At 29.8% G+C, this 18,923-nt stretch overlaps 1 protein-coding gene and 1 long non-coding RNA gene across 4 annotated transcripts; one reads left to right on the top strand and one right to left on the bottom strand.

Moving 5' to 3' along the window:
• Positions 1-3,278: 3,278 nt before the first annotated feature.
• Positions 3,279-6,249, bottom strand: LOC114177520 (uncharacterized). The gene is made up of 3 exons (XR_003603142.2): positions 5,809-6,249; positions 5,663-5,732; positions 3,279-3,654 (listed from the first exon to the last, which is right to left on the bottom strand). It is a non-coding gene; the product is annotated as an uncharacterized LOC114177520 (long non-coding RNA).
• An 8,118-nt stretch (positions 6,250-14,367) lies between these two features.
• LOC114179118 (RNA-binding (RRM/RBD/RNP motifs) family protein) lies at positions 14,368-18,387 on the top strand. 3 transcript variants are annotated; one of them, XR_003603431.2, is made up of 10 exons: positions 14,368-14,664; positions 14,814-14,912; positions 15,035-15,513; positions 15,624-15,690; positions 15,818-15,871; positions 16,176-16,244; positions 16,331-16,396; positions 16,502-16,570; positions 16,917-17,053; positions 17,979-18,387. XR_003603431.2 is itself a non-coding variant. In XM_028065339.2 (9 exons), the coding sequence occupies exons 1-9, from the start codon at positions 14,554-14,556 to the stop codon at positions 18,069-18,071; spliced, it is 1,107 nt and encodes a 368-aa protein (XP_027921140.1). In that variant the 5' UTR covers positions 14,368-14,553; the 3' UTR covers positions 18,072-18,387. The 3 variants fall into 3 exon arrangements, 2 of the variants coding, with proteins under 2 accessions (XP_027921140.1, XP_027921141.1); XM_028065339.2 differs by lacking the exon at positions 16,917-17,053; XM_028065340.2 differs by lacking the exons at positions 16,502-16,570; positions 16,917-17,053.
• The last annotated feature ends 536 nt before the right edge of the window (positions 18,388-18,923 follow it).

Below are 18,923 nucleotides of genomic sequence, written 5' to 3'. Positions count from 1 at the left end.
TGAACTAAAATTTATAAAATAGACTAATTACAATTTTCACTATGTAAAATTTAAGCGACAAAAATATATTTAATCATGTACTTTATACCTAAATATAACCATAATGTAATTTGTGAGAGGAAAAGGGTAATCGATGCAAATAGAAAGATATATTTTATTTAATGTAGTACATTAAGATTTAGAGTTAAATTAACTTTACGTAATAATATTTGAGGAAAAAATTATTTTTGGAATAAAAAAGCTACATAATAATTTAACGAAAAAGAAAAAGGAATCTTAAATTAATCTATTTAAAACGAAATTTTGAATTATAATATAAAAAAATGATATAGAAATGAGAATGAGAGAAATTATTCAGGAATAAAGAAGGTAGTTTTGAAGTCAAAGGGAGAAATGATTGTGTTTGTTTTAAAAGGTTGCGGAATATTGGACGCAGCTTGACCCACCAAAACGTGAGAATGATTGACAAAACGTTGCAATCAAAAGGAACATGCATGTCCATAAAGGTGAGAATGATTATGAGGGGATCCGTCAATCTCACCATAACAGTCATTAGATGCTCTTTTCTTCAAACCACCACTTCACTCATTAGGCTTCATCATTTATCATCACCGCTTCACCTTCTCTCATGGCCAAAACATCATTTAACTTATTACTTCAAAATTTAATTGTACATTCATTACAAATAAAAAAATTTGAACACAATATAAATATAAAGACAAAGACTAATAAAAATATTATCTTTAAAATTGTAGGTAAAGAATAGTGCTAATTTTTAACACGTGAGTTAAACTCATATCTTATTAGTGTCGTATCTTTTCAACAATTTTTTTTCAAAAAATTTAAAAAATATCAGTTTGTATGATCGACTAAGAAAAACCCCTCTGTATGGAAGGTATTCGTGACTTAAATTTTTTCTCCTTGAAAAAGAAATACCAATGTGAAAGAAGAAAAATTGTGATTCAATTCCTTCCTTTAACAAAAGAACTAACTTAATATTTGTTGATAAAAAAAAAAAAAACTTTATCAAATAGTTTTCAGAAAAATCATGGCCCTAATTCTTTAACCTTTAAACATTTTCCTTTTACCGACATTCTTTTCACCTTATAATACATCCAACGCAGTGGGCAACCTATTATTATTATTATTATAATTTCTTTATCAACGGTGATTGATATCAGAATTAAGATGTGTTATGTTATGATTGCATTTTGTTAATCAGAAGCCTGAATTAAACTATTTAATCAAAGAAACCAGCTCCTACACAAATAAATTATGCCACCAACACTGACATATTCAACCAGCTGCAAGGAATATTTCGAAACACTTGAATTCGTGCAATCCATACTCCAAGAAACCCTATTTCAACCCACACCAATCTGTAAAATGCAGAAACTTATTTTTTAGGGAAAAGCGTCTTTGTTGTGGAAGAAGAAATCAATAAAATTGTAATTATATAAATATACAAAATGAAACACTGCGAACACAAAGGAACACAATTAAATTTATACTTTAAAATTATTGGCAATGATAAAACGATGTCACAAAGCACAAGGTGTCTGCAAAGGTTGTAATGTTGATAGAATATAATTAATGTAATAGTGAGCAGAAAGAGAGGTTTTATAAGCAGAAGCCTAGCAGCGTGATGTGATTAGAGGGCAAGGAAAGGTGTACTTAGGTGTATAAAGGACAAATGATAAAGGCATTGATCTTTTAAACTTTTTGTCGTCGTTAATTTATAGGTAATGATTTCGACCGAGCAAAGCAACAAGGGTGTTAGTATGAGGTAGGTTGTTATCCATATATCATATTAGCAATCATTCTGTTACATGTCGTGCGTTGAATTACACATTTGAATTGCATTGCATATTCATTATCTCAACTTGTTGCCCTTTCTTTATGCTCATCATTTCTCACTTTAAGAAAAGGGTACAATGCAACAAAAAAGCAATAGTACCCCTGGGACACCCCAAATTCTTCATATATATTTACATTCTACAAATTTTATCTCCTTCCTATGCTTACAAAGTAACTTTCACCAACTTGTTAAAATATGAGATCAAAAATAACCTCACAAACTTTAAATTTACCTTCACAGATGAATTCAATTGATGAAATCAAATAACTCACGTGTGTGTATGTATGTATAATTTAGGATAATGATATTTTGACCCATTTCTTTTATTCATTTTAACTCGTTATTCTAATCACCTTTAAATCATCACATCACACCATTACAAAAAATCAAAATAGATAATTGAAGGACGATTTGAGTGGTGAGTTAAAAGTAGGTAAACAATGTTGGTTCTCAAGTGAGTATTCACCAAAGTTCCACATTGAGTAATATGAAAAAAAGGCAGCAGAAAAGTATTATAAAAGCAAAGAGTTGGTTTTGGAGTTGTGATCACAACTCAATAGGTCTCTTGGGTGTATGAAGGGCTTGGGTAGTTGTGTGTCATTAGAAGGTTTGCAATTTTTGCCAGAAAAATTGCACTATGAAGGGTTTGTAATTTTGGTCCACAAAAATTGCACTATGAAGTGTTTGCAGTTTTGGTCCATAAAAAATTGTATGAATGTTTGCAATTTTTGCCAGAAAAATTGCACTTGGTTTATAATACTTCTTGTTGAGTGTTTGTGGATATAGGCCTTGAGGTGCCGAACCATGTTAAATTTCCTGTGTGTCTTTATTTATATTTTTCTGTTCTTATTTGTGGGTGTCACTACAAAAAAAATGCATTTTAGCGACCACCTATTTTGGTCGCTAAAAGGTATAAAATCGGTCGCTAAATCGTTAGCGACCGAAATAGCAACCAAAAATATATAGTTGCGAAAACCCTGGTGGCAAATCAATTAGCAACCGAATTACAAATCAGTCGCTAAATAGCAACCAAAATTTTAGTCGCTAATCTGTCACTAAAAGGATTGGTCACCTTCTTCAATGGGACCAATTTAGCCACTAAATATTTGGTGGCTAATTCAGTCGCAAAAATGAAAAAAATTTAGCAACTCTCCTTTTTGGTGGCTAACGTGAAAATATTATTAAATTGTTTTTAAAAGATCAATCACTAATTTGGTCACAGATGTGATAATACAACAACCATTATTTTTTGGTCGCTAATAGATTTTTTTATTTTAATTAAAATAATTTTTAAATTTAAAAACATTTAGTGACTATTATATTTCTATGACTAAATGAATAACAAAAATGAAATTGTGATCACTTTTATTACATAATTATACCTACTTATATACAATATTTTGATCAACTTGTAAACAAGTTTTTAACTATACTATAAATACTACAAATTTAATTATGTTAAATAACAATCAACTCTTGAGATTTAATGTTATCATAAATATGAATGTCAAAATTTATGATATTAAAACGATTTCAAACATCTAGTTATGTGTAAAAATAACATCCAACACTAATAATTCAATAAAATAACAAGGAAAAGAAACGGTGGTGAGCAAAAAAAAAGCCTAATTAAAACTAAACAATTGTAGGATTTGCTTTGGATCACTTCATGGCATCCTCTTGGATTCCAACACGAGACTTGTAACAACATTGTTCCCACACAATAGCCAATACGCTCATAACTACACAGTAAATCTCCATATTCAATAATGTCACGCTTCAATTCCAATCTCGCACTGCAAAAGCATTTAATGAGTATACAACAATCAGCAAATATTATCTCATGGCCAAAAACATTATAAAATCTAACTTATAAATTTTTTCATTTAAAATAAACTCGATTAAAGTCAAGCGGCAAAAAGAAAGAAAAGTTTTATCAAGATATCAACTAATACATTCTAAATCATTTTAGTACCTCTATCACTAGCACTATATCTCTGACAAAAAATTATCCTTTATACACAACTTTCGAAAGAGATAAACAAGGAAATTAGAACAACCTTCTACCTTGGACCTTTCGAATAGTCGACCACTTATAACGACACTACTTCCACCCAACATTGAAATGGTTTCTTCACAAATTTAGGAGCAAAATATTTATTTTAGGTAACATAACTTTTGAAACAAAGCATTGCTTGCATAGATAGTGCATAATTGTGGTTAAAATATGACAGCAAAAGTAATAAAGCAAAGGAAGAAATTCAGTGTTTTTTCTTATCCAAAGAACTTCTCAATAATGAGTAGTTACTTCACAATAAAAAGACAATAAAGAGTAGTTACTTCTTTACTTTTCATATCCAAACTGATAATAGTGGTGATAAATTAATGCACTACTTTAATTCTTTAAAAAAATATTTTTGCCTAACTCATAAAGCATAACTAAACTCTAAGTAACATCAAAGTTCCCTTAGTGATCCATTTGTGTAACCATTGTATAGAACAAATTTATCAAAGTTCCCATTTTATTTTTTATTTTCTAAAATGCTATTGCCAATTAAAAATGCATAAGATGAATCAATTTAGTTACAAGCCACACCAAACTCTCAAATACTTTGGATTTGGATCACATTTTGGATACATCATATAATTAAAGGGGATGGATAACATCCTCCTTCAGTTTCAAATCCAATAGACCATTTGATTAAGACTCAATGGATCAAAATCAATCCAATTAGAAACACATATAAGATTTCATATGACCTCAAACAGAGAAGAAATAACAAATTCTTTAATATGCCACTTATTTGAAACAAAACGGAAAGAAAACATGTTTCACAATCATAAAACCTATATCAACTTTTGCTTGGGAAACACCACACCACAACGCAACTTCCATTAATTACAATTATAAAAATAATAATAGAAAAGAAAATAGACAAAAAAAACTAAAAGATGTCAACGCTAAACAATGAAAATTAACAATGAATACTAAATAAAACATAGATTTAGTGAAACACTGAAAACTATTGCAACATAAAAGGAGAAATAACTATATATTAAACTATATTTAAATGATATAAATTTAGGCCAAGAACGCTGCGTGAGGTTCTTTTATATTTAAGTCCATTTGTCAAGGTAGTATGTACTCCCTGTCACATTATATTAAAATTTCATTTTCCAACTAGCTGGCCATTTTAACCTCCAATAACTATTTAAAATTATAATCATTGATTATATTAATTCCTAACATTAAAAATAATTTAAGAATCATTTATAAAATAGTACCTCCTTCTTATTCTTTCCAAAATCATGAAAACATATCATCAACATGGTCTGCTATCCCAGACTCCCTTTAAACACTCATAGCAAATTTTTAGATTGATTTGCTTTGGAAGGTGAATGTCAAAAAGCTAGCATATAATTGTTTATTCTCATATTACATCACCATTTTCCCATCCTAGCTGTAATTGACCTACGCTCCAATAATATTTCCAGAACATCTTATATAACACCATCCAATATTTGATAATAATAGACTACTGCAACTTTCACCATTTATATAACTTGACATACAGGTCAAATATAGTCGATAAATAAACAAGCTTACTTTCTTAAAGTAGAGTATGCTTCAACTTTTTTGAGTGGATATCCAGAGGAATGAAAAGCAATCAAACAACACACTGGCCAGCTGAAATAATATATCATTCATTGTAGTTGTATAGAAGAAATCACTGTAGTCTAGTCAAAACAACTTCAAAACATATATCATTCACAAAGGTTGTGCCAAGAAATCAGAAATCTCACCCTCTCAGCTCCACAACTCAGCTGTGTCAAGAACCTCAGTTCCATCTCCTCACGATCACCTCACCTTCGACTTCAATATTGGGGGATTCATTAGGGTTTGTCAATGAAAAATAATCAACAAATTAAAGAAGGGTTTCTATCCTTACCTCGCAAATCTTGTTGAAATGGTTGAAATCAACCACAAGGTGATTTGCTTCAACCTCCACGAACGCTTGAATACAGACCCTAGCCACGAAAATCAAAATCCCAATCGGTGCGAGAGAGAAAAGGAGAAAGCCCTTGTGAGTGGTGCTTGCGACAGTGGCTTGCGACAGTGGTCACCCTGGATGAAGTCGGGAATGTAGTTGAATCCAATGTTATGGAGCATTTCCAGGGTTTCCTTGTTGATCACAATGTGGTCGGTGTTGATGGCGGAGATGTAGGGCACGAAGGGGTTGAGGTAGAACTTTAAGAAAGAAAATAGGAGGTTGCCAAAGGTCTGGGAAACACATTTGGAGATGGGATGGGCAAGATCGAAGGATTTGTCGGAAGGAACGTGAGACAGAGGGATGCGGAAAATGAGAAGGTTTTAGAGATGAGAGGGAGGGAAATAGAGTTAACTAGTGAATTTTTCTTTTTCACAAGGCGGGAAAGGGTTTGGAAAAATAAAAAAAGAGAGGGATTTAGAAATTAATTTAATAATATATAATTATTATGAAGAAATTAATTTAGTGATTAATTTTTTTTTATACATTTGGTGATTACATTTCTTTAATTGCAATTTAAATGTAATAATAATAAGTATAATATTTTTTAAAAAATTACATTAGGTTTTTTATACATTTATATAATTTTAAATAATTTTATGAATTTAAAAATAAATAGTTATCTTCAAAATTATTATTGAAATAATATATAAATATTTTAAATTTTTGCATTAAATTTGATCGAAGTTAAATAAGATTTAAGTAAAATTTAAATAAATATTTTTTATGACGATTAATTATTTGTTATAAATCTAGTTTCTAATTATATTATTATATTAATAATAAAACTATTTTGGATATGCAATCCAAGTCAGGAAAACTAATATTTTGGAAAAATCAGTTGGTCTGAATTCGACCTAACGAGATCATTTCGGTCTAATCCAAATTTAATATTTGAAACACATATATGACTCTTTTATTTTTTTTCCGAATAAACGGGATCAGGTTAGTTCAGATCGATTAAACGCAGATGGATGACGTGAGTTATCCAAATGAAATGTAAAAAATCTGAGACTAGCGAGAAGATCAGGGAAGATCGAAGTAGATCAGGGAAGATCGAAGTAGATCGGAGAAAATCTCAAATAAGATCGTAGCAGAGACGGGAAGATCAAAGAAGATCGTCAGAGCAGAATTCAAAGAAAATCTAAGTAGATCTGAAGATCAGGGAAGATTAAAGCAACCCAAAGCAGATCAAAGCATATCAAAGCAATAATAATGATAAATACATGTTTATGAACAAAATTATTTTTGAAAGAAAAATATTATGTTTGTGAATTTCTTTAGTTATTTTTTATACATTGAGAGAGCAACATACATAAATATATTAATGTTAAAATTTATACTTAATCATAAATATTTTTAAATCATAATTATAATTGTTACCACATAATTATCTTTGTTATGACTATTTGATATTTTCACCATCAAAATGTAATAATCATGACAATAACAATAATCAACATTCTAAAACTTAAGTCCATATTGAACAAATTGGAAACTTCTCAAATTATAATTTATTTTAATAAAACAAAGATTTTAGCATTCTATATAATTTAGAAACAAAACTTTTATTTCAAATTATATAGTCATCATGGTAGATATTTTTTTAATTATATTATCGATCATTGTTTTAGTTGTTACACAAATTAATATCATTACACATTTATTTAGTTATATTTTAGTTAGTAATTAAAATTTGAAACATATTTAGCGACTAAAAATTTTTGGTGGCTAATTCGGTCACCAAAAATATTATATTTAGCAACCGAAATTGTTTGGTCGCTAATTACCTCATCATACATATTTTGCGACCACCAGTTTTTCGGTTGCTAGTAAAATATTTATTTGGTCGCTAATTCGGTCACTAAATACATTACATTTAGCGACCAAAGTATTTCGGTCGCTAATTAACATATTACATACATTTAGCGACCACCAAATATTCAGTCGCTAATACAAGACCCATATTGGTCGCTAATTTGGTTGCTAAAAATATTGCTTCCAAATTGAATAAATAACAACCGATTTAGCAACTACATTTTTGCTACTGAAAAGTTCAGTCACTATTTTAGTTGCTAACCATATTGTTGTCACTTGATAGATAATCGGTTGCTATTTCAGTGGCAAATTTGCAACAAATATCGTTCGGTAGCTATTTCGGTCGCAAATAGCGACCTAATTTTTTCGGTTGCTAATTACAGTCGCTAAAAATCTTATTTCTAGTAGTGTGTGCTTCTGCTTGAAAAGATTATTATATTTAGTGCGTGATTTCTCAACAGTGGTATCAGAGCTGAGGTTCTGACCAAGGTTTCTAATCAAGGGAGGAAGAGGAGCAGTTTGGTATACTGACCAAAATCAACGTCCTTTGAAGAGAGTGGAGTTCATATGTGGCGAGATGCTCCTAGATCTACGATTTGCGACATGTGTGTGGAGGAAGTGCTCTACGGCTTACAAATATGTTTTGGTTGTTGCGTACGGTGGACTGCGATGGTTGGTAATGTTGGATCAACATGGTGAGGGTGTAGCTCGAGATCTCCAATGGTGGTGTTTTGCATGGCAAATGAGATGCTTCGTCAATAGTGGATGTTGCGTCGTTGTGTTGTGGTAGTGTTGTGGCTTGACCAAGGTGGCGTTATGATGAATTCCCTTTGAGTATCAGTGAATTGTTAGTGACAAATATGTGAAAGTTGTCGACAACGAGTCTGATGTACAAGACTGTGAGGATCGTTGATGGGAAAAATTGTCATTGTCATCGTCAAAGAGTCCTTGCAGATCACCAGTGACAAGAATGGTTCAAGCATATGTGTTGGATCAATAGTAACAAGAGTGGTTCAAGCATATGTGTTGGTGGTGTGTCAAATGTTTGTTCCATAGCATGTGAGAATTTTGGTGAAGGGAGGATATGTTGGTTCTCAAGTGAGTATTCACCAGAGTCTCACATTGAGTAATGTGAAGAAGAAGGCAGCAGAAAAGTATTATAAAAGTAAAGAGTTGGTTTTGGAGTTGTGACCACAACTCAATAGGTCTCTTGGGTGTATGAAGGGTTTGGGTAATTGTGTGTCATTGGAAGGTTTGCAATTTTTGCCAGAAAAATTGCACTATGAAGGGTTTGTCATTTTGGTCCACAAAAATTGTACTATGAAGGGTTTGCAGTTTTGGTCCATAAAAAATTGTATGAAGGTTTACAATTTTTGCCAAAAAAATTGCACTTAGTTTATAATACTTCTTGTTGAATGTTTGTGGATGTAAGCCTTGAGGTGTCGAACCATATTAAATTTCCTGTGTGTTTTTATTTATATTTGTTCTGCTCTTATTGGTGGGTGTGCTTCCGCTTGAAGAGATTATTATTTTTCGTGCGTGATTTTCCAACAAAAAAAAAAGTTGATTAAAATATCATTATCTATATTTTAATATTTTTTAGTCAAATTTTTTAGGTCGTATTTATCTCTGCATATTGACTTTAATATTAATTGTTCTTTTACAATAAATTGTTCATTTTGAACCATTTATTACAAAAATAGATCAATTTACTAATTAATTAATTGCAGGACAATTTATTAACGATTTGATTTTTTTTAACTTTTATATAATTTCTAAAGTTTTATATATTTTTAAAATAAATAAATTTTTAATAATTTGATTAAAATATTTTAAATAAAATTTTATTATTGTAAATTTTATAATAAAATGTAATAATAAAATTTAGCATATTAAGTTTTAAAATATCTAAATTTTAATAAAATTTTATTTAAAATATTTTTAATCAAATTTATTATTGTAAATTTTATAATAAAATGTAATAATAAATTTAGAATATTAAGTTTTCAAATATCAAAATTTTAATAAAATTTTATATAAAACTTTATAAATTATATAAAAGTTAAAAACAATAAGTTGAAGTCAAATCATTATTAAATTGTTCCTGCGATATTATTAATTAGTAAATTGATCCGTTTTCATAATAAATCAACCAAAGTGACCCATTTTTGTAAAAATATATATTAAAATTACAGCTAGTTTGATATCCATGTCGTGCAAAGGAAAAAATAATTAAATAAATTTAAATAATATGAAATTATAAAATAAATAATTGAACTAATATAATTAATAATAATATGAGATAAAAATTATTTAAGAAATATAGTGAATAAACTTTAAAATATAAAAAATAAAAAATAATTTAATACAATAAATTGTATAATAAACATTAAGAAAAAGTATTCAAAGAATCCATTTTGCTCGTCATCATTGAAAGTTGAATCAAGGAAAATTATATCCTTTTGAGAGTAATAGTTGATTAGTTGAAACTAAAGTTATTCTCAAACTAGAACCACAATGTCAATTTTACTTCCAATTAAAACTTGATATTGAATAATATGGAATTTCAGTCTCCTTACATGCAGTTTGGTCCTATTACAAAGATCATTTGATTGATCAACATTATGCAACATAATTACAATAACTTCTACCTTCAACTACAATTGATGTTGAGGTAATCCTAAAGAGTTGATCGAATAAAGCGTTTTAAGAGAAGAACCTTTCATATCGAACTCTGAATTTCCCTTAGTACAAAGAATTTAAACTCATTTTTCTTTTTTGTTTCATTATTCATCTATATCATTATATTTTACTTGTAAAGTAGGAAGTAAAATAACTCTTTCACTAAAATTAAAAACATTGCTCAAGTTTTCAACAATATTATAATAAACAAAATCAATTAAGTCATCAAAAACGTAATTCAGAATTTGTAATGAGAATATTTGTAAGTGCAAAATTTCATTCACTAAATGTTTTTATTGCATATTGATCTTCTAAATCAACTATCTTTTCACTGAATAGGGTAGGTCAAGATTAAAAGTGGTCCAAACCTCTTAAGTATTTGTTGTATTTAGAAATATTATAACATGAGTCATTTGTTGTAAATGTTTTAAACTTTGAAGGAATAACACTCCCATAAATTTGACCATTAGAAGGTGGAGTAGTTCACAACGTATTCAAATAAATATTTTAATGGTGCCTCCACAATCATATATAAAAGGAAAAAAAAAACTTTTTGTTTAATAAGTGATTTCATATTATACAATTCAATCTTTTTCTAAAAAAATACCGACTTCTGAATTTGGAAGTTTATTCTATATCATACAATCAGAAAGCTACTTAAAAAAATATTTTTAAATTGTATTCATCTGAAAATCATTTCCAAATTTTACGATCCACAAATGATCACATAATACAAAGTATTGCAAAAACCTTCGATAACGAACCATAAACATAGGAAGTATTAAGGAAGTAAGGCACAAGAGCGAATAACGGGATAGAAGAGAAAAATTGAAAATGATGCACAATAAATTGAGGATTAATTGGATATTGTACACCGTCTATGAAAGGTAGGAATAGAGATGATAACAAGTTGGATTGGGTATGGATAGTACCTACTTGTTATCCCACCAACAAAAAATATATCTATTACTCATTCGTTTACTTGTCGAATATTCATTTAAAAAATATTTATGGACCTTTTTAAAACTCATGGGTACCCGTAGATTTTTGTATACTCACAAATATTTAAAATATATATATCTTATAACAAGTTGGATTGGGTATGGATAGTACCTACTTGTTATCCCACCAACAAAAAATACATTTATTACCCATTCGTTTACTTGTCGAATATTCATTTAAAAAATATTTATGGACTTTTTTAAAACTCATGGGTACCCGTAGATTTTTGTATACTCACAAATATTTAAAAAATATATATCTTATAAATTTTTTAGATACAATTTAAATAAAATTAATATATATATATATATATATATAAAATATAATATAATATAATATAATATAAATTAAAGGTTTAATTACGTTTTGAGTCGCTGACAAATTTGGGAACTTTCAATTGAATTCCTAATAAATTTTTGTGGTCTATTGAGTCATTAGAATGTTAAGACCTTTCAGTTGAGTTATTGAGTCCATGTGGTAAACATTGGTTGCCGTTAACTTTGTTATGTAGTAATTATCTTGCACGGCCACCTCCTTAGCTATTGTCACATAATAATATTTTGTTACAAGAGACTGTGATGATGAGATATTTCCTAAATAGATATGGTATTTAACGAAAATTATTTTTAAATTTAATTAAAATTATAAATTTAGAAATGAGAAAATAAAACAAAATAAAAAATTATAAAATAAACAAATAGAAAATTATAAAAATATATAATTTCATAATTATGAAATTATAATATATACAATTATAAAATTATATAATTATATCACTATAAAACTATAAAATTATAAAATCATTGAAATTGTGAAATTATGAAAACACAAAATTATCAAAAGTAAATTTTTTATTTTGATTTTTTGTAATTTTATAATTTTATATTGCATAATTTTATAGTTATATATTTAATATTTTTATAATTTAAATGTTTTTGTTTAAATTTATAATTTTAATTAGGTTTAAAAATAATTTTCATTAGATACAACCCTTATATGGGAAATATCTTGTTATCACGATCTCTTGTAACAAAATATTACGTGACTACATGTAAGAAGATAACTAACACATTACAAAGTTAACAAAAAAATTTAACTGTAAAGACTCAATTTTGAAAAGTTTTAAAGTAGGGAGGACTCAATAAATCACAAAAATTTATTAGGGTCTCAATTGAAAATTTTCAAATCTATTAGGAACTCAAAACATAATTAAGCCTAAATTAAATTAAATATAAATTAACTTTTAATATTAATTAAATTTAACCTAATAAAATATAAATTAAATTTTATTTTTATTTTTTTATGAATATCGGATACTCACAAGTACGAGTAATATGATACTGCATCCGACCCATTTAAAAATGGGGTATTAAAATATCCACTACCCACTACATAATAAATATGCATGAGTACTAGCTATCCACAAGAGATCTTGTCTGCAAATATCTATGCAAGTATTTTTTATATCCATTCCTTTGAGGAACTTAAAGAGGGTAAAAAAAAAGGGTTAAATTTGTTTTTGATCCCTTAACTTTCAGTAAATTTTGGAATTAGTCTATTTCAAAACTTTGGATGAATTTAATCCTTCATCTTTTGAAATATGTGAATTTAGTCATTTTAATCAAATTTTATTAAGTTTATTTGACATTTCAAGCACGTTTCTTAATAGTATTTGACTTAACATTAAAGAAAATTGTGTCAAACAATATAAACAACTCAAATATAATCCTGAAATATTACGTACGAAACATTAAATAAACCTAACAAAATTTGATTAAAAAGACTAAATTCACGTATTTTGAAAGATAAATGAATAAATTAATCTAAAATATCAAAATAAACTAATTCTAAAATTCATTTAAAGTTAAAATTAAAGGACAAAAACATATTTAACAAAAAAAATTCCTTCATTACAGAAAAAATGGGCCGTAAAGCCCATATGCTGCAGATCATCCTTACTGAGGAAGGGATGCACGACGACGCGAAACAAGGAAAATAAATACACAGTCCACCAGTACAATAACAATACAAAATATCTAGAATTAAAAATTTAAAATAAAGGACCATTAACTCAGTCAAAGGCAAGTAAAAGAGTTGACCTAAAGTAGACTGATAAATAACTGTGTTTTGTTTCCATGGTATTGAAGAAGGTTACACAGTGAAATAAATAAATAAAAGAAAGGAATTAAAACGGAAAATAAAGTTATTTGAATTAAGTGAAAAATACCTATTTACAAGAAGAGTTAACCCGTCAAACTAATATATTTTAACAATTATAGAATTATGTATTGAAAGTTAAATGGATGATCAATAAGTAATTCAATTTACAGACCTATCTTTTTTTAATTTTAAAAATACAATATTAACATGATCTGCAATTTTTTTATCTATAAGTACTTGAATAAATGGAGTCACTTATAAATTATTTAAGATCGATTCCTTAATTCATCATTTAGATTATTTAATTAAATTATATGAGATTATTTTAATAAATTAAATCTAAAGTTGAAATTATAGACTTGTGAATAAATGATGAAGATTAATGATTGTTTCATAATCATTTAGTTAATATTAAATGCTATTTAATTTAACATCAGTTTTTTTTAACATAGAAACATTCTTGGATAAAAAGTTGATGATGAAAATTTTATTGATCTCGTTAATAGGTTGTTATTTTTTGTGTTGTCTAAATTTTGTAGCTTCACATGTTACATATTAAGTGCATTTTTAAACTAGTAATTAAATTCTAATAAAAATAGTAAAAGAAAACATTTTATTGAAACGAAAAGTTAAACTATACAAATTTGAAATTTTAACAAAATAAACACTTAAGCTTTGAATTTAATTGGATTAAATAAATGACACATGTCGAAAAAAAATTCCGAAGAACTCGATTTAGTTAGTGTTTAGAATATGATTTCATAGGACATTTAACGATATTAATTAATTAGCGTATGAAATAGAATTGAGTGAAGTAGAATGTCTGATTGACTGAATAAGGATGAGGAGATAGTGGCAGTGAGGAAGGAAGAATAAGTGAAGTTTGAAGGTTGACGCAAAGGAAGAAGAAGAACATTGATGGCATGCAAAGACAAGTAAGTAATGTAAGGTAAGCTAAGATCGACACACTGCAGAAAAGGAAAAATGACGATGGACGACGATAGCTCTATATATGTTGGGGGTCTCCCTTACGACATCACCGACGAAACCATTCGCACTGTCTTCAATCTGTATGGTGCCATTCTCGATGTGAAGGTCCATTTTTTTAACTCAATATCTTTTAGGGTTTTAACCAACTTTCTTTATAACCACCTTATTTATGTAATTCCTTTCACAAATAATCAATTCCACCTATCGGGGTTCTGTTTCAATCGCCAAGTTTTTTCCTTTTTTCTTTTTTTCAGATTATCAACGACCAACGCGGTAGGGGGAAGTGCTATTGTTTTGTTACTTTCACGAATCCTAGGTCAGCAATCGACGCCATCAACGACATGAATGGCAGAGTATGTAATTTAATCATTTATCCTCTTTTACATGTTTTAGGGCCATTAATATCTGGTTATGAATTATCATTGTTGTGCTTAGCTTGAGTTTTAGGCGTTTGACTCTCTGTTGTTCGAATCAGACCATAGACGGGCGTGTGGTTAAAGTTAATGGGGTGAGGTCTCGTGGGGGCAGGTCAAACTTTGGCAGAGAACGGTATTATTATCACAATGATGAGAGGAATGGAGATTGGGATCGTGGGAGAGATCGAGACCGAGATTATGATCATGATAATAGTGGTAGGGATGGATACAGGAATCGGAGCAATGATTGGAGTCGAGATCGTGATAGGTCTCGAGACCGAGACCGAGACCAGGACAGGGATAGAAGATTTGAGCATATGCATGACTATGATGAAGATAGAGATCCTATGTTAGATAATGACTGGAGTAGAGAGGATGATAGAGTTGAAAATGAGCAAGAACATAGCAGGGGGGATGGTGGAGATGAGGATAGAGACCACAACTTGGATTTTAACGCAGACAGGAAAACGGATAGGACAAGTGACCCTGATAGAAGTTTTGATGAGGATAGAAAAGATCAGTCAAGGAGAAACAATGAGTAAGATTTCGGTCCATTTTACTTGACATATGTTTATTTCCAACCATTTTTCTTTAGTTTACTTATGTTTCATTCATCATCTACTGGACTTATTAGTGCTTTTCCTGCAGCTTGAATGTTACAAATCAACATAGCATGGATCTTTCATCAGAATCAACTGGTGCTCGCGATGATCAGGTAATCCAAATTCCTTTAAATTTCTGAAATTTGAGAAGTTCTGAATTTCTTGTCCAGGTTGCATATTGGCATACAATAAATTGAAGCTGATTGTGATGCATTTTTTTTTTGTTTGTGTGGATTTCAGGTAGAAGCTCAAATAGAGAGCTCAACTAAGCAGCTTGATCAACTTAAAAAAGAGGTTTGTAATCTCTTTAGAGCAAACATGAATGAATGATTACAACTTGTTAAATGGTCAAGTCTATGCTAGCAAGCACTTTTATGATTGTGTGACAAATGTTTTCTTGTACTGAATAATTGCATTTTTGGGATGTGCATACAAATGCTTACGAAGACTTCTCTGAATTCCAATGTTTACTAAATACCGAGTTGGCATATCAGTTGCTTAAGTCTTCCAATTCCGGATAACAAGTCCTCCAGCCCTTTGTGTTATTTTTATTTCTGCTGTGTTGATGACTTGGAAAGTGGAATTTTTGGCTTTTCAGGTTTCTCAAATGGAAGAGGGATTGGAAGAGAAAAGGGTTCATGTTAAGGAATTGCAAAAGCAATCTAAGGTATCTGTTTGCTATACTCTTTTGATTGTCCTTACTCTGAACAAAAAATCTGTGTGATATTCTGACCTGGAAAATATTTACTGCAGAAACTGGAGGATGCACTGATCAGTGCAAAGAAAAACACTTCATATCGTCAGATGCAGTTGATAAAGGTAGTATCTAGTTGTCATAATTTTACATCAAATACTTGCAGTCTCTATACTATTGCCAAATTCATGCACTACTGCTAACATTGGGCTTGGGCAATTGATCTTCAGCTTCATAAATGTTTTCTGCAAGTGAAAGATTACACAGAAAGACTTAAAACTAGTGAAAAGGAACTTCAGGTTTGAGCCTTAACACCACGTAATTCCGATTTATGTACAAATCTGCAAAGAATGTCCTGTGTTTTTTAAAAAAATTATGACATTATACATTGTGATTTTGGATACTGCTTTTTTCAATTTGACATGATTTTGTGCATTATGTGTATCAAATTTTATGTGGAATTATGTGACAAATGCTCCCTTTATAAAATGTTTGTTCAAATTGTTGTGTTTCCTTGAATTTTGGTTGTCAACATAGAAGCATTATATAGTACAATTTGTATAAAAGATGAGTCTGATAACTTTTTTTTTTTTCTGTTGCCCCATTTATCTTTATATGGTATTTTGTCTATTGGGCCTATCATAGGAACTTGGGTATTGTGGGAGTGCCCAAGTCTCACTCAAGTAAGTACCCCTTTTCGAGGCACCAACAGGTAGTCTTGCTACCAGTTGATGAGCATTCAAACACTTGTGGATCCACCCTCAAAAGCTAGCCACTGAGGGGTAAGAACCGAAAACTGAAATAAATATTGCACTTTGCACCCATACTTCTCCATGTGAGACTCAGGCACTCCATAATATCCAAGTTCCTAGCAAACAATTTCTATCTTTTCTAAATTGTTACATTGGGGCCAAAAGACATGGATTTTATTTTTAGGTAAGAAATTTTAGTAATGCAAGTTAGAGATGTACAAATGTAAAGTAAAAGATATGCCGCGGAGGATTGGAATATACAAGAAACGTCTACTAAAGCTATTGTCACAGATAGTTATACTCCATAATAGGACCCGAAGTGAAGGGTGAAATATGTTTTTATTCGTGTGAATAGGCTAAATCTGGTTTTAGACCTCAAATATTTTTGGTTAGTTTTGAACCTCATCCATTTAATTTTTGGAAATTGGTCCCTTTTAATACGTAGTGATGATTATATATGTCTATACATGTCACCTCATAATGGTCATTTACATGGCTCGTGTAGATGCATTTTATGTGATCACTAAATAAGATTTGGATATTTAAAATATAAATAAATTTGTGAGGGCCAAACCAAAAAAAAAAAAATCTTTTTACTAAAATCATATTTAACAATATTCGCAGGGATAAAAAATATGTTTGTCTAAAAAGAAAAAATAAATGCAATGAAATACCCTGGAAAACCATTTTTTGGAGAAACCAAGGAGATGCCTGAAATAAACCTGTTGAGATTCGAAAGATCTTTGATGTTTGCTCATCATTATTGATATGAAATTATGAACACTGTTTGATGTTTGGAGTTGTCTTATAAATTTTTAAGCTCTATTTAGAGAGTTCAGTTGTTCCTATTACTCCAGTTGCTTTCTTTCCTTTCTTCTCTATCTCCACGTTCCAAATGGATGAGATGAAATCGTGATAGTAGCACGACTAAGTGTTTTCTTTTTGGGGCTTGCAGGCTCTAATTGATACAGTACTGTTAGAGATTGATGGTGATGGCGTTGGATTAAAGGATGGACAACTAACAAATGGAAGTCTTGATGCTAGGTAGTAATCTATATTTGGAAGTTTCAGATTGTGTCACTGATGCTTAAAATGGGTTTAGCACACATAATACCTTGTCTGATATGTTTTATTTTTCCTTTTGTGATTCAACAACTCTAGTTTTTACTAAATAGCATCAATAGAGTTTTGCTTATACTGTTTAGCTGTTGGGTAACTTGGTCATAATTATGGATTCACCTGTTACAAATTCACTAGATAAACAAATTGCATGTGGTACCTTTTGGACTTGTTCTAGCCAAGAAGTGTGTAGCCATGAAGTGTGGAGACCTTAGGTCAGAGAATTCAGTGTTATCTTTTGTTCATTGTTATCTCTATTTAACCTAATGTCTGATCCTTTCTGTCCTTCTCATATGAATAATCCCTTATTGGTAGAAATATTCCTTTGACATTATGATTCACTTAAACGCTTTAGCGATATTATCGAGATTGACTTATTAAGTAGACTTAAATGCTCTACAATTTTATCTTAGTTTGATTGGTGACCTTGAGAGAACAATAACTGTTTGGGTATGGTCCATATCACTACAGTACTCTATTGCATGAAGTGGTATGTTTTACCAAAAAGCTTGTATTTTGGCATGAAAAAACTGTCGAGTTGGTGTACTGCACTTGCTACTAGGCAAATGCTTATTGGCTCTGTTGCATAGGCAAATAGAGTGATAACTTTGTTGGTAATATTCTAACGTTTGAACTACTGACATCCTCACAAATATGGACTTTTATTCTTAAGAGGTCCTGAAAAATCCTTACCAAAAGTTATTGGTAGGCGTAGTTTTTCCACTTGAAGCGTTTAACCAAATTTGGTTGATGTCCCACTTAGTCACGACGTCTTAACTGG

This window comes from Vigna unguiculata, chromosome 3 (assembly GCF_037176805.1).
Source record: "Vigna unguiculata cultivar grain cowpea cultivar isolate G323 ecotype 2 chromosome 3, ASM3717680v1, whole genome shotgun sequence".
In the NCBI taxonomy this organism is placed as follows: Eukaryota; Viridiplantae; Streptophyta; class Magnoliopsida; order Fabales; family Fabaceae; genus Vigna; species Vigna unguiculata.
The sequence above is the reverse complement of the archived record's forward strand: the minus strand, read 5'-3'. Positions and strand labels throughout refer to the sequence as shown.

What these genes read in the sequence shown, in the direction of transcription:
- LOC114179118 (XM_028065339.2), top strand. Translation starts at nt 14,554, where the DNA reads ATGACGATGGACGACGATAGCTCTATATATGTTGGGGGTCTCCCTTAC. An exon ending in AATTGCAAAAGCAATCTAAG is followed by an intron (nt 16,245 to 16,330) that starts GTATCTGTTTGC and finishes TATTTACTGCAG; the next exon opens with AAACTGGAGGATGCACTGAT. An exon ending in CTAGTGAAAAGGAACTTCAG is followed by an intron (nt 16,571 to 17,978) that starts GTTTGAGCCTTA and finishes TGGGGCTTGCAG; the next exon opens with GCTCTAATTGATACAGTACT.